Below are 15,578 nucleotides of genomic sequence, written 5' to 3' on the forward strand. Positions count from 1 at the left end.
GTAATTAGGGTACTTTTAAATTGTGTGACACAATGAGATGTATAGTGCTAGTGCACAAAAAATGCAAAGCAAAAAAAATAAAAATAATAAAAAAAAAATTTGAAAATAAAAAAAAATCATTTCTTTCAAAAAATCTTTTTCAAAAAAATTTTTTTTTTCTTTTTCTTTTCTCTTTTTCTTCTTCCAAAATTCCCTCTTCCGTTTTAAAAATGTAACAGCATAAAGTTCTTGTGTGAATAATACTCAGAAAGTCCAATAGATTAATGAAAATAAAAGTTCCATAGTTAAATACCAATTTACACTTAGCGGATCTGGACGAAGTTCATCAGATTGAGAATTGTTAAGAGATGCAGGGACGTCACACAGCAGCTGCTTAACAGGAATAATCCCACGCCGGTCAGCGTCAGAGTATGGAAGAGAAAGGGAGAAAAAGCGCGCTATGTGAAGGACCTGATAGGTAGATGTGACGGAAACAGCCAAAAGGCCACTCACCTAGTGGAGTTGTGCACCCCTGCACAACTCCGGTGTTAGTGTGAGGATGGAAGGAGCAGGCACGTCTCACCGCAAGGTACAGGTAGCTTGGCACACCACGTGCCGTGTGCTGCAGACCGCAGCTCGTGCTCACCGCTTCCAGGTTCCAAAGTTGCAGGCCACGTGTCCGCCCACAGATCACGTGACTCAGGATCAGATGTGCATCACCACAGGTCCTGAAAGTTAGGAGAGTGCAGCCCCCAACCGCAGGTCCTGAGTTGAGCAGCCAAAGGGGAATTTTATAGTGGGGGGATTTAAGAGTGATTAACTAAAAGCTGCTCCTGCTGCTAACCCCCAAAGGGTGACTGAAAGTGGTCCAAAATAAATAAAAAAGCGGTCTATAGGGCACTAAAAGAATGAACACTAGAAGTGAAAAAAATTTTAGGGCTAAAAAATAAATTTAATGAGCCCTTTCCACAATGCGTTTCGATAGTGAACTATCTTCCTCAGGTGGAACGAGGGTATGAGCACAAACATAAGATATATATAGACAAAGATTCACAGTGATTGGTTGATACTAATTAGTTAACCTGGGTCCAAACAAAGGAAACCCTTCATGTGCTGGTGCGAAGTGTCCACATTGGTTTCACATAAGCCACCTTCACATGAATACAAAGTATCAAAAACACATTGGATAAGGTATAGAATATGGCAATACATGTTGGTAAACAGTTATACAAAAATACATCGGTAGTGCCTACATCAATTTCATAAAAATCACCTACACATAAATACAAAAAATCAAAACATATTAAGTGAGATATAGAATGAAATAATACATGTTAAAAAACAGTTCTTCAAAACTGCATCATAAAAAAAACCAACACATTTAAAACAGAGCAATAATAATTTGATTAGAAAGGAGAAGGAAATGACCTTAAGAGATGATTACGCGTTGTGGAAAGGACTCATTAAATGTTATTTTTTAGCCCTAAAAATTTTTTCACCTCTAGTGTTCATTCTTTTAGTGCCCTATAGACCGCTTTTTTATTTATTTTGGACCACTTGGAATTTTGTTAGGCTCACCAGGTAGGGTGGATTCTCTAAGCCTTAGGTCCGAGTGACCATATGAACTGCGGGTGTTGGTGTAGCAAGCAGCAAGGCATGTGGGCAGTGAGGAATTGGCACACACAGGAATCTCAAGAGCAGCAGCATGGATGAAGAGGAACCCGGCAGAGTTGAATGCCAGCAAAAACAAAAAAAGCACAGATGATGGGTGGAGCACGTCAAACATAGGACTAGAGTGCTAATCCCAACACACAGGTGTGTCTAAATGGGCCTTAAATAGGTCAACATAAATGATGAAGGAAACTGAGCCCGGTATGCCTGGGACATTGATGTGTAACAAATGTCATGTCTCTCACCCCACCACCCCTAATTCATTATGTCATGTCTTCTCCCCACCCCCAATTAACCCCTTAATAACATCTGACGTACTAATACGCGTCTGTGCCCTGGGACTTAAGAGCCAGACCCGTATTAGTACGTCATCGCGATCGTGCGCGCGCACACAGGCTGTGCGAGCGCGATCGCCGCCGGGTGTCAGCTGATTGTCACAGCTGACACCCGGTACTATGTGCAGGGAGCGGTCCTGCACCTCTCCCAGCACATTAACCCCTGCGATGCTGTGATAGAAGTCGATCGAAGTCGATCGCGGCATTGCGGGGGCAAGGGGAGGTGATCGCCGATACTCACCTCCTCTTCCGGCTTCCAGCGCAGTCTGCAAAGGCTTCCCGGGTGTTGCCATGACGACCCGATGTCGTCATGACAACATCCGGGTCACCAGACAGCAGGAAGATTGTTTGGACATGCGCAGTGCATCTCCAAACAATCTTCACACTGTGCACCGCTGACAGCCTGCATGGCATAGGGATGGTGCTCCATTCCTATGCCATGCAGGCGATCAGAGAAAAAAAAGTGAAAGTCCCGGAGTGGGACAAAGTAATAAAGTGTATAAACTGTCTGAAAGTGGGAAAAAAAATATACATATAAAAAAAAAATAAAAAAAATAATCCACCAAAAATAAAAATATAATGTACCCATCAATAAATATTATTATAAAAAAAAATAAAAAAAAACAATAAAAGTACACATATTTGGTATCGCCGCATTCGGAACAACCTGACCTATAAAACCGTCCCACTAGTTAACCCCTTCAGTGAACACGGTAAAAAAAACAAAAAAAAAAACAATGCTTTATCACCATACCGCCAAACAAAAAGTGGAATAACACGCGATCAAAAAGACGCATATAAATAAAAATGGTACCGCTGAAAACGACATCTCGTCCCGCAAAAAACAAGCTGCCATACAGCTCCATCAGCTGAAAAATAAAAAAGTTATAGCTCTCAGAATAAAGCGATGCTAAAAAAATTTTTTTTCTATAAAATAGCTTTTATTGTGTATAAGCGCCAAAACATAGAAAAATTATACAAATGTGGTACCGCTGTAAACGTACTGACCCGAAGAATAAAGCTACCTCATCAATTTTACCACACGCGGAACAGAATAAAAAAAATAAAAAAATTCCTGAATTGTTGGTTTTTGTTTATTCTGCCTCCCAAAAATCGGAATAGAAAGCGATCAAAAAATGTCACGTGCCTGAAAATGGCATCAATAACAACGTCAAGTCATCCCGCAAAAAACGAGCCGTCACATGACTGTCTGCCAAAATCTGGAAAAATTATAGCTCTCAAAATATGGCGATGCAAAAATTAGATTTTACAAAAAATGCGTCTTTTAGTGTGTGACAGCTGTCAGTCATAAAAACCCCATATGATTCTGGCATTGCTGTAATCACACCGACCTGAAGAATAAAGTCGTCTAATCACTTATACCGCACAAGGAACGGCGTCAAAAATAAACTCTTGGGTTAGGATTGGGCTAGGGTTAGGGCTGGGTTTGGGGCTAGGGTTGTGCTGGGGCTAAGGTTGTGCTGGGGCTAGGGTTGTGCTGGGGCTAGGGTTGTGCTAGGGCTAGGGTTGTGCTATGGTTAGGGTTGTGCTAGGGTTAGGGCTGGGGTTGGGATTTTTTTCAAAAGTAAGAAAAAAAGATGACGATATGGCGACTAGTGTTGAGCGCAAGTGCTCGCTACTTGAGTTTGCATCGGGTGCTCTGGTATGCATTGAGTATCGTGGGTATTTCAGTGACATGCTCGAGTCTCTGCCCCATATGCTTCGCGGCCAAAAAAACTTTACGGGGATTGCCTGCCATGCACGAGCGATCCCCGCATGGTTTTTTTTGGGTGTCTAATAACCGTGAAACATGCGGAGCAGGGACTCGAGCATGTCACTCGAGCACACGCTGTACATGGTGCATACCTGAGTACCCGATGCAAACTCAAGTAGCGAGCACTTGCGCTCAAGAATAATGACAACTTATTCAATATGATGACCTAATGTAAACAAATTCTGTGCCGTACCTCTGGGTTCAAAATGTTCACTATACACCTTAATAAAATCCTTGAGGGGTATAGTTTCCAAAATGGGGACACTCGTGGGGGAGCTCCACTGTTTAGGCACATCACGGGCTCTCCAAACGCGACATGGTGTCCGCTAACGAATTGAATGGAAAATCGGCTCAAATTGTTAGCGGACGCCATGTTGCATTTGGAGAGCCCCTGTGTGCCCAAACATTGGATCTCCCCCACAAGTGACCCCATTTTGGAAACTAGACCCCCCAAGGCACCTATCTAGATGCATAGTGAGCACTTGGAACCCCCAGGTGCTTCACAAATTGATTCGTAAAAATGAAAAAGTGAAAAAAAAAACACTTTTTCATTTTTATGAATCAATTTGTGAAGCACCTGGGGTTCCAAGTGCTCACTATGAATCTAGATAGGTGCCTTGGGGGGTCTAGTATCCAAAATGGGGTCACTTGTGGGGGAGCTCCAATGTTTGGGCACACAGGGACTCTCCAAATGCAACATGGTATACCATTCTTCACTCATAATCGTGATCAAGGCTGGTTTATCTTTCTTAAATTGAGAATATCGAACACAGTTTGTACAATAGCTAACTGGTATCTTTCCAGTAAGGATCAGATTCCCACATGTTACTCTTTTCTAACTTCTCTTTCTGATTTTGTGCAAACAGTCCTCAAATATCTCTTCTTTCCATTTTACCCTCTTTGATAAACAACCGAAAGAAAGATATACTTTGTTTTTGATTAACGACAGCCCGCTCAGTGATTCCATTGAAGGTCGAATCAAATACCTTCCATACCTTCTATTTCTTCTGCTCTATGTTGGAACAGGAAGTCTCTTTTCCCTGCAGAAAATATTTCCCTCTCCAACTCCTGACCCAGCTGCTCCCTCTCCCCACCCCGCCAGGGACTTTTGCAGTGACTCATGAGTCATGCAGGGAAAATTGACTTCATGCTTCTACTTAGCGTTTAGATGGATTCAGCTAGTCAGTTTTTAATAACGTCATGTCATCGACCTAATGTAAAACAGAAGAATTAGCTGGCTAGAAGGGCAAAATGAGCAATTGTAAGTACACAGTGCAATATAATATGATGATTGCAATATATTAAGAGGATAAAAACTTTGATGGGAGGAGTGCTTCTTTAATTCGAATGTATCTATTCTGCGACAGGTGAAGATACCGTTGCAGCATTTGAGTACAGAACCATATATTCCAATTTATATATGGCTGTTTTAAAGTTTCTGGCAACACATTAGTGTAATAAAGGGAAACCATGAAATTGGACTAAGACTCCAATTCATCAAGACCAGGGATTTTCATGGCGGTCTTGAAGAGGGAACGTGTAGGAGTCGAACGCTCCTGATTTATTGAAGTGCATGCAATCCGGTCCGCCTGTCAAGTGTTGGGTGCCTCCGTGCGCCTCACCACAAATCTTACTCCATGCATTTGAGAGTGAATCCTTAATGGGATTAGATCAGAATTTTTGTTATACCATGCATGAGGAAGAGACCTAAGTTGTCCCGAAAGCTTGCCTTGTAACATCATTTATCTTAGTTTTGTTAGCCATTAAAAGGTATCATAACTACAAGATTATCTTGTTTTCCCCACTGAAAGCAATCTTTTTTCAACTGGCTAACACAGTACCAACCCCTTTTCAGAGAAAAATAGTTCAAAGCATGTGAGTAGGTATAAATCTGTTAGTCTAGCTGAGTAGGCGGGGAGAAGACGTACATCTTGGATTTATCACATTGTTTCAATCCATGCTTTCAACAATATTTTTCTCTGAAATGCTGCAGTGTATTGGAATAAAACATAGATCTTTGTGTCTGATTCATGCATGCAGTTGGTTTACCTTTAAATGATGCCATATGTACTGGAAACATTACAAAATATATGACCATAAAGAATATGTGTAGCATAAAGGAACCCTATTAACATCCATTGAGATCCTCAGTTTATTTCAGAAAAGAAGCACTGACCAGCCAGTTGTGAGTCATTCTGGCTAGACATGTACTGCAGGTGAAATTTATGGCTGCGCACACTTGTGATGGTTTATTGTTGAACAAATGACCCTCTAGAGACGGCAAAATTGCAAAATCGTTTTACTAGTTTTATCTTTCAGTTTCTCATGATATTTTTCCTATTTTACAGAGACAGATCCTAATAGTGGCAGCTACAATAATCTGTCAAGTGGGACGAGCTACTACAGCTGCGTCAGTCAGATCACTATAGGTAAGGAGCAATATCATAAAAAGCAAAACAAAAGAAGAAATGATCAGTACATGCTCACAAATACATTTTGAAACAACACGTAAAGAGACTAATAAATAAGGTTCTAAAGTAATAAGTGTGTTTATTTATCATGGTGGAAAATTTGTGTCCCATAAAAGACAAGAATAAATGAGGACCTTTCACCAGTTTTAGCATGTTAAACTGGCCCCATCATGAAATAGTGGCTGCAGAGCTGACTAATATTTATTTTTTAATTTCTCATTGACATAGTGAAGATACTAGCTTGTAAAGTTTGCATTACAATTGATGAGAAGTTCAACTGGGCATTCCCAGAGATTTGTCAACTGGGTGTTCCAGAGATTTGTCTCTGGGGGCATGTACTTTTACCCCATGCATGATGTTGATCAATTGTAAGCAGGGGAAAAAAGAACATGCCCACAGAAGCTCTGAAAAACATGCTTATGTCCTGTGAGATGGAATTATAGACAGACCTGCTCTAAGCCCTGATCTTTGCACCTACTGTATAGAATAGAGCAGAGATGAGTGTGATTATAAACACGTTCAGCTTTAATCTCACAGCAGTAAGTGTGACGGGAGAGGCAGAGCTAACAGTGCTATGTGAGGAGAGCTGCTTCAGAGGTATTTGTAATGAGACTAAACTCAGCTTAACTCTCCTTCCTCCCACAATGCGTGCAGTGAGATTAAAGCTGAAAGTGTTTATAATCACACTCAGCTCTACTGTATTTCCACCCCCATCTCCACAGTACTATGAGATGAAAGCTGCTGGAGGTGTTTGTAATTGTTCTCAGCTCTACTTTATATTGCACAATAGGCTTATCATAAATTACAACCTAAACTTTACAGGCTAACATCTCCACAATGGAGAGAAAAAATTAAAAAATAAAACAGCCATTTAATTAATACTATTCAATGATGTGTCCAGCTTAACATCTTAACATGCTCAAACAGGTGAAAGGTCCTCTTTTAGATCCCATATTTTATACTGTATATATTCCATCCACCCATCTGGGTGTTTCTGAGAGTATGACAAGGAAAGAATATGATATGCAATTTTCTCCACTATATACTGCTTAGCTAGGGAATTGTTTTTTTGTTTTGTTTTTTGTTTTTTTTTCCCACTGCAGTTGCTTCATGCTGGGATTTACTTTGGAAACAACTTGGTAATCTTGTAAGTATAATTGGCTGCTTTTATCCTGCTTCGACCTTTACATTTTAAATGTAAAGTAAAGCATTAGTTAAAAAAACAGATCCCATTACCATGACTACCCCATCCCACATTCACTAACACCCTAAATGAGGAGCCGGCTGAAATGAAATCTGAAAAAGTCTCTGCACAATTTCCCAATCTTTGACATATTCTAAAGATGTCTGGAATTAATATTGATGGGGGCCCTGTTTGCTGATACCCCGAAAGATCGCTAGAACAAAGGGATAGTGCTGCTCTTCTGCATAAAGTTATTGCTTCTTTGCATGCGTTATTGGAATCTTCCGAGCTCTTATGCAAAATCTGTAACTAGCCCCCAATTACCATGTGCCATTTATAATGGTGTATACTTATAGCAGATGGCTTTAGGTTGCCAGTTCCCGGTAACATTGCTACGTGTGCACACCCTACTATATTTGAGCAATGCTGTAAGGTCATTGACTTCTATTCAAGCCGAGCACAATAAACTTAATACAGTTAAGTTTCCTATGAAAAAAAAACAACAACATTGTGGTGAGGAGAAGGTTTGACACAGACTACACCATGTCCTTCACAATTTCAGATTGGATCCAAAATTTGAGAAAAATTAAATCTTCAGGTCTAATGCCACCGTAGTTTTTTGGTCTGTGGTACATCTACAGTATAGTAGACACTTGAGAATTCAAAAACACCACGACTTATAGAGATAAAATTACTTTTTATTACTCAGACAGAAACTCCTGAGTTCTTTAAACTCAACACCCTCAGGGTGCATTTACACTGGCCAATGGCAGCCATAAAATAATCGTTGATTGGGTACATGTAAGCTGCTTGGTGGTCTTTTCATAGCACTTCCATGTTTGCACAGGCCGACTTACATTCGATTAGGGATGGGTAGACCCATGGAAATTTGGGTTCTGGTACCCGACCCAAACTTTAGTCCAAAGTTCAGTTCGGGTAGCAGAACTGTACCCGAACTTGAACGGGAACCCGAATCCCATTGAAAACAATGGAGACCCAAACTTTGGATCTGGAAAAAAATTCTCTTTCTCTCTCTCTGCAATGGACTTCCCCTGGAAGTCTAACTTTGCAACGGACTTCCGGGAGAAGTCCATGTTCGGCGTTTAGAGCCGGACACTAACTGTCCAGTACGAACTCAGAACTTTTAAGTTCGGGTTCACTCATCTCTACATAAGATCATTCTGTGCATGAAGAATATCAAACTTAAAAATTATTTCACGATCGGCTGATAGTTAGGAAATGAGCTTTCCTAGAAGTGCACATTCTTGTTAACGGCATATGGAAATGCACACTTAAAGAACAACTAAACATTTTTTTATTATTTAGTTATTGATTAATCTTTGCAAAATTATGATTCTTCGTAATATGCTCCAATATCTTATCCTGCTTTGTTTTCTCCCAGACTTCATGCTAAAAGTGCTGTTTCAGCTGCCATGTTCATGCACTTTAGAGTAGCTATTTTGAACTGTAGGTCTAGCAAATACAGGCGCTTCTCACAAAATTAGAATATCATCAAAAAGTTAATTTATTTTAGTTCTTCAATACAAAAAGTGAAACTCAAATATTATATAGAGTCATTACAAACAGAGTGATCTATTTCAAGTGTTTATTTCTGTTAATGTTGATGATTATGGCAAAACACAAAAGTGATTATCTCAGTAAATTAGAATAATTACAAAAAACACCTGCAAAGGCTTCAGAAGCGGTTAAAAAGAGCCCTTAGTCTGTTTCAGTAGGCTCCATAATCATGGGGAAGACTGCTGACTTGACAGATGTCCAGAAGGCAGTCATTGACATACTCCACAAGGAGGGTAAGCCACAAAAGGCAATTGCTAAAGAAGCTGGCTGTTCACAGAGTGCTGTATCCAAACATATTAATGGAAAGTTGAGTGGAAGGAAAAAGTGTGGTAGAAAAAGGTGCACTAGCAACCAGGATAACCGCAGCCTTGAAAGGATTGTAAAGAAAAGGCCATTCAAAAATTTGGGGGAGATTCACAAGGAGTGGACTGCTGCTGCAGTCATTGCTTCAAGAGCCACCACATACATACAGTACAGACCAAAAGTTTGGACACACCTTCTCATTTAAAGATTTTTCTGTATTTTCATGACTTTGAAAATTGTACATTCACACTGAAGGCATCAGAACTATGAATTAACACATGTGGAATTATATACTTAACACAAAAAGTGTGAAACAGCTGAAAATATGTCTTATATTCTAGGTTCTTCAAAGTAGCCACCTTTTGCTTTGATGACTGCTTTGCACACTCTTGGCATTCTCTTAATGAGCTTCAAAAGGTAGTCACCGGAAATGGTTTTCACTTCACAGGTGTGCCCTGTCAGGTTTAATACGTGGGATTTCTTGCCTTATAAATGGGGTTGGGACCATCAGTTGTGTTCTACAGAAGTCAGGTGGATACGCAGCTGATAATCCTACTGAATAGACTGTTAGAATTTGTATTATGGCAAGAAAAAAGCAGCTAAGTAAAGAAAAACGAGTGGCCATCATTACTTTAAGAAATGAAGGTCAGTCAGTCCGAAAAATTGGGCAAACTTTGAAAGTGTCCCCAAGTGCAGTTGCAAAAACCATCAAGCGCTACAAAGAAACTGCCTCACATGAGGACCGCCACAGGAAAGGAAGACCAAGAGTCACCTCTGCTTCTGAGGATAAGTTTATCCGAGTCACCAGCCTCAGAAATCGCAGGTTAACAGCAGCTCAGATTAGAGACCAGGTCAATGCCACACAGAGTTCTACCAGCAGACACATCTCTACAACAACTGTTAAGAGGAGACTTTGTGCAGCAGGCCTTCATGTTAAAATAGCTGCTAGTAAACCACTGCTAAGGACAGGCAATAAGCAGAAGAGACTTGTTTGGGCTAAAGAACACAAGGAATGGACATTAGACCAGTGTAAATCTGTGCTTTGGTCTGATGAGTCCAAATTTGAGATCTTTGGTTCCAACAACAGTGTCTTTGTGCGACGCAGAAAAGGTGAACGGATGGACTCTACATGCCTGGTTCCCACCGTGAAGCATGGAGGAGGAGGTGTGATGGTGTGGGGGTGCCTTGCTGGTGACACTGTTGGGGATTTATTCAAAATTGAAGGAATACTGAACCAGCGTGGCTACCACAGCATCTTGCAGCGGCATGCTATTCCATCCGGATTGCGTTTAGTTGGACCATCATTTATTTTTCAACAGGACAATGACCCCAAACACACCTCCAGGCTGTGTAAGGGCTATTTGACCAAGATGGAGAGTGATGGGGTGCTACGCCAGATTACCTGGCCTCCACAGTCACCAGACCTGAACCCAATTGAGATGGTTTGGGGTGAGCTGGACCGCAGAGTGAAGGCAAAAGGGCCAACAAGTGCTAAGCATCTCTGGGAACTCCTTCAAGATTGTTGGAAGGCCATTTCCGATGACTACATCTTGAAGCTCATCAAGAGAATGCCAAGAGTGTGCAAAGCAGTCATCAAAGCAAAAGGTGGCTACTTTGAAGAACCTAGAATATAAGACATATTTTCAGTTGTTTCACACTTTTTTGTTAAGTATATAATTCCACATGTGTTAATTCATAGTTTTGATGCCTTCAGTGTGAATGTACAATTTTCATAGTCATGAAAATACAGAAAAATCTTTAAATGAGAAGGTGTGTCCAAACTTTTGGTCTGTACTGTACATACATACAGACATATCCAGGACATGGGCTACAACTGTCGCATTCCTTGTGTCAAGCCACTCATGACCAATAGACAACGCCAGAAGCGTCTTACCTGGACCAAGGAGAAAAAGACCTGGACTGTTGCTCAGTGGTCCAAGGTATTGTTTTCAGATGAAAGTAAATTTTGCATTTCATTTGGAAATCAAGGTCCCAGAGTCTGGAGGAAGAGTGGAGAGGCACACAATCCAAGTTTCCACAATCAGTGATAGTTTGGGGAGCCATGTCATCTGCTGGTGTAGGTCCATTGTGTTTTATCAAGACCAAAGTCAGCGCAGGCGTCTACCAGGAAATTTTAGAGCACTTCATGCTTCTCTCTGCCAACAAGCTTTTTGGAGATGGAAATTTCATTCTCCAGCTGGACTTGGCACCTGTCCACACTGCCAAAAGTACCAGTACCTGGTTTAAAAACAACAGTATCACTGTGCTTGATTGACCAGCAAACTCACCTGACCTTAACCCCAAGAGAATCTATGGGGTATTGTCAAGAGGAAGATGAGAGACACCAGACCTAACAATGCAGACGAGCTGAAGGCTGCTATCAAAGCAACCTGGGCTTCCATAACACCTCAGCAGTGCCACAGGCTGATCGCCTCCATGCCACGACGTATTGATGCAGTAATTTATGCTAAATGAGCCCCGGACCAAGTATTGAGTGAATTTACTGAACATACATTTCAGTAGGCCAACATTAAAACATTTTTCAAGCTGGTGTTATAAAGTATTCTAATGTACTGAGATAATGACTTTTGTGTTTTCATTGGCTGTAAGCCATAATCATCAACATTAACAGAAATAAACACTTGAAATAGATAACTCTGTTTGTAATGACTCTATATAATATATGCGTTTCACTTTTTGTACTGAAGAACTGAAATAAATTAACTTTTTGATGATATTCTAATTTTGTGAGAAGCACCTAATTCTGTACACCAATGTGAGCCACTTTGCTCCCCTCCTCCATGATGAGGCACTATTTACAAACTCTTTCTCTCTCTCTGTCTGAGCATGGAAGAATGGATCAGAAAAGCTCACACTGGAGTATGGATATTTGCTAGACCCGCAGTTCAAAACTGCTACTCTAAAGAGCATGAACAAGTCAACTGAAACAGTCCATTCAGCGTAAAGCTGTAAGGTGCCCCAGCGAGGTAGTCGTGGGCGAGCTGCAGCCCCCGCTCCGCTGGCACCCTACAGACAATTCGTGTCCTCCCTCTGATGTGTGGCTGTGTATGTGGGGCTCTCCACTTACTTCAAACCATCCGATCGCGGCTGTCTCCAGGCATTTCTCTTCTGGGACCAGGGCAGCAATAAATTCAGAGGACACAAAGTTCTTAACCATAACTTGGACTTTACTTGGGGAAGAGGAATATGTACAGTATTTACAGGCAGATATAATGGATAAGGCCCGACAGGTTATCTCCCTCACAGGCGCTGGCAACATCTTCAGCCCAGGTTCCCTCTTTAAGTGAAGCATCTCTGTGATTCTAATCTCTAGCCCAAGAGACTCTTCTGCAATACCAACAGTGTTCCGGATCCAATATCTCCCCCACGTCGTAGCCTGGAGTCCTATTTATCTTCCTCTGCTTCCTGCAGACTAGAAGTGCCCCGGGTCCCCAATACCTCTGTTGAGTTTCTCCAGCCGGCTAACAGGACTCTTGCGTAGGGAGACTTTTACTCTGGTGGTCCCACTGTCTGAGGGTATGGAGCTCCCATCTACCCTAGCAGCCACCATATAGTCAGGCTGCCCGTACAGTTCACTGTCCTATCTCTTACTACTCATCACTTCCTGCTTCTGGAAACTAAGCAGAGATTTTCCTAATGTGCCCACCCTCTGTGGACTGTCATCACACAGCATTAACCCCATCACTGTCTGTAACACTGCTAGCAGACTCAACCTAACATCTGCACCCAGGACAGTGGCATCTTGTGGCTGATTACAGGTACTGCAGCCCACAAGGCATTATGCCAGGACCAAGCTCTATAACACTCAAGGCTTGGTCAGGGCACTAAGTTCCCCCTCTACTCTACTGACTGGACCACTGATGCTAACCTCTTAGCTTGGCCTACCAACAGTTCTGAGAGGTTTAACTACGGGAACACTCCCTTTAACTACTTCAGTGCCAAAAGGAAGGCTACGTCCTTCCCCACTATTACAGAGCTTGGGAGAAAAGGAAACAGGATAAGGTAATTAAGTATATTACAATGATTCATAAATTTGCAAAGACTGATCAATAATTAAATAAAAAAAGTTTACACATAGTGAATAGCTTGTTTGCAGATTGTGAATTTCAGAAAGTTGGAAAAATTGCCCTGTCGAGAAAATACAATTTTAAAATAAAAATGTTCTAATAAATACTTCTATGAAATTGTTTCCTAAGGGTTCTTACACTAGAATGTAAAACAAGTGACATATGAATGTATCAATGGCATGAAAAGATGGATGAAATGCAATTTTTTTAATTTCCTATATTCTAGGCTTTGAAGTTAATGGACCAGTTGCGATAGGAATATCACATTGGAAACCTCCATATGTTCACAATGATGCATACCATCCATACGAACAATCCCAGCATAATTGTGAAGTCCCTGCAGCTCCAGTGTCTTGCTCCTTCCTTGCACAGATGGATGTATCAGCATCTCTATCTTGTCCAACATCTCTGTCCATTATTCCTGCAGTCTCTCACAGCGACAGTCAAGAAACCCTAAGTCAGGACTCAGAAGCCAATCATGGTAAGGCATATAAAGTGGAGCTACTAGAGAGATAAGGTGAAGGGATTGCTCACATTTAGGTGCTCCCAAAAACAAATATAATATATCCACCTAGGTACTACTGACGCGCCCCCTGGGCCGTGGGGTACTCGGTAGCTGGGCCGGTCGGTGCTGGGGGATGTCACGGTGGCAGTGACCCAGTCTGTGACCCAGGGCGGTCAATTAAAGGAAAAGGAAAAGGGGAATAAAGTTTTAGGGAATAATATTTGTGACGCCACCCGTGGTATGCGGCTATATGGGGCCACCGCTGCGGTGCAGATCCTCTGGAGCTGATGGTGACGCAGCAGAGTTGGTTCAGCTCTCCACGGGCAGAGCTAAGCTCCAGGGCAGTGTATGATTTTATGAGGTAGATGTTGCTCATGTAGTGCAGGACAGGTGACGCAGCAATTAGTCAAGGACACAGTGGGGTGCATTCTTCAGGTTTTACTCACAGTTGTTGAGCTGCTCCAGGTTACAATGGCCAGATTATAACCCCCCTGTGTCCTCCGGGGTAGTGAACCAGCAAACTCTCTGGTATCTCAGGAGCACTTGGACGGGACCCCGTTCTGTGTACCTCTCTAGGTCGTCTCACTGCGCTGGCTCTCACCCTCCTGCCCTGCACCTCACACTTAGTGTCCCAAGCCAGTGCCCGCGGGCCTTGTCGGGCGACGTCTGGTCTGTCCCCTTGGTACTCTATGGCCACCTTTTCGGCGATTAAGTGTGGAGTGTGGCTACAGCACCTGAAATGCTGCAGCCTCCAGTTTGCTAGCTGACACCTAAAGTACTCCACTAGTCTGGGGCCGGTCCCCTACTGCGGCCTAATCCCTCCACATCAGTGTGAATTTTGGCGCACGGGTGGCATCCGCACTCACCGTGCCCCTGGGATCCCCTCTGTCTCTCTGGAGCCCTCCTCACTTCTCCCATCTTCTTTCCTCTCTTTTCTTCTCCTGGGCCTCTCTGACTGGGCCCCTCTCCTTTCTCTCCTTCCTTGCTCTCCTGAGCAGAACTCCTTCTGACTACCTTCTAGATCTTTCCACCCTTCTTTTTATACTCCTACCCTCTATGCTCCACTGAACTTCTTCCTCCACCCACCTCCTCTACCTAGTTCCACCCTCCAGCTAGGGACCAGGAACTGTGTTCTCCCTTAGGAGCAATTTCACCCTTCCCTACTGAAGTGGAGTGTATTGGATGTGGGTGTGTGTGTCCCGGGTAGTACTCCCTCCTTACCTGAGAGTGGGGTACCACACCTCTGGGTGAGATGCAGTACCTCTGTGGCAACTGGACCCGCAGGGGCGCTACACTACCATAAGAAAAATAGTTTAAAAAAAGTGTAAAACACAAAGAAAAATCGGGTTTTTTGTAGACCTCATTCAGACAAAGGCACATGTGTTGTGGAATCCTTTCTGAAAATCTGCAGCAAAGTATAGTACAATACATGTAAATAGGGTTCTTCTATAACATTCATGTGTAATGGATTTTTCTGATACATATTTAAAAGGAATCTGTCAGTAGGATCAACCCCCTAACCACTTATTTTTACATCTTTATATCTTCTATCTATTGCTGCATTACAGAGTAATTAGCATTTTATTTCATATGCAAATAAGGCATTAAGTGCTCTTGACCTGCTAGAGCACTGAAGGATCTACTGCCTCCCGAAGTTGTTCCCTCCCCAGCACCAGCCTCATTAGCTTGAT

At 42.2% G+C, this 15,578-nt stretch overlaps 1 protein-coding gene across 1 annotated transcript in view; it reads left to right on the plus strand.

Moving 5' to 3' along the window:
- Positions 1–15,578, plus strand: part of ANO4 (anoctamin 4) — a 344,842-nt gene that overhangs the window by 30,972 nt on the left and 298,292 nt on the right. The window contains exons 2-3 of the mRNA XM_073651462.1: positions 6,108–6,188; positions 13,609–13,863. Of these exons, the coding sequence (XP_073507563.1) occupies positions 6,108–6,188; positions 13,609–13,863 (336 nt within the window). The remainder of the gene's footprint in view (positions 1–6,107; positions 6,189–13,608; positions 13,864–15,578) is intronic.

This window comes from Phyllobates terribilis, unplaced genomic scaffold (genome assembly GCF_046119375.1).
Source record: "Phyllobates terribilis strain yellow unplaced genomic scaffold, ASM4611937v1 Scaffold_11__3_contigs__length_659146591, whole genome shotgun sequence".
In the NCBI taxonomy this organism is placed as follows: Eukaryota; Metazoa; Chordata; class Amphibia; order Anura; family Dendrobatidae; genus Phyllobates; species Phyllobates terribilis.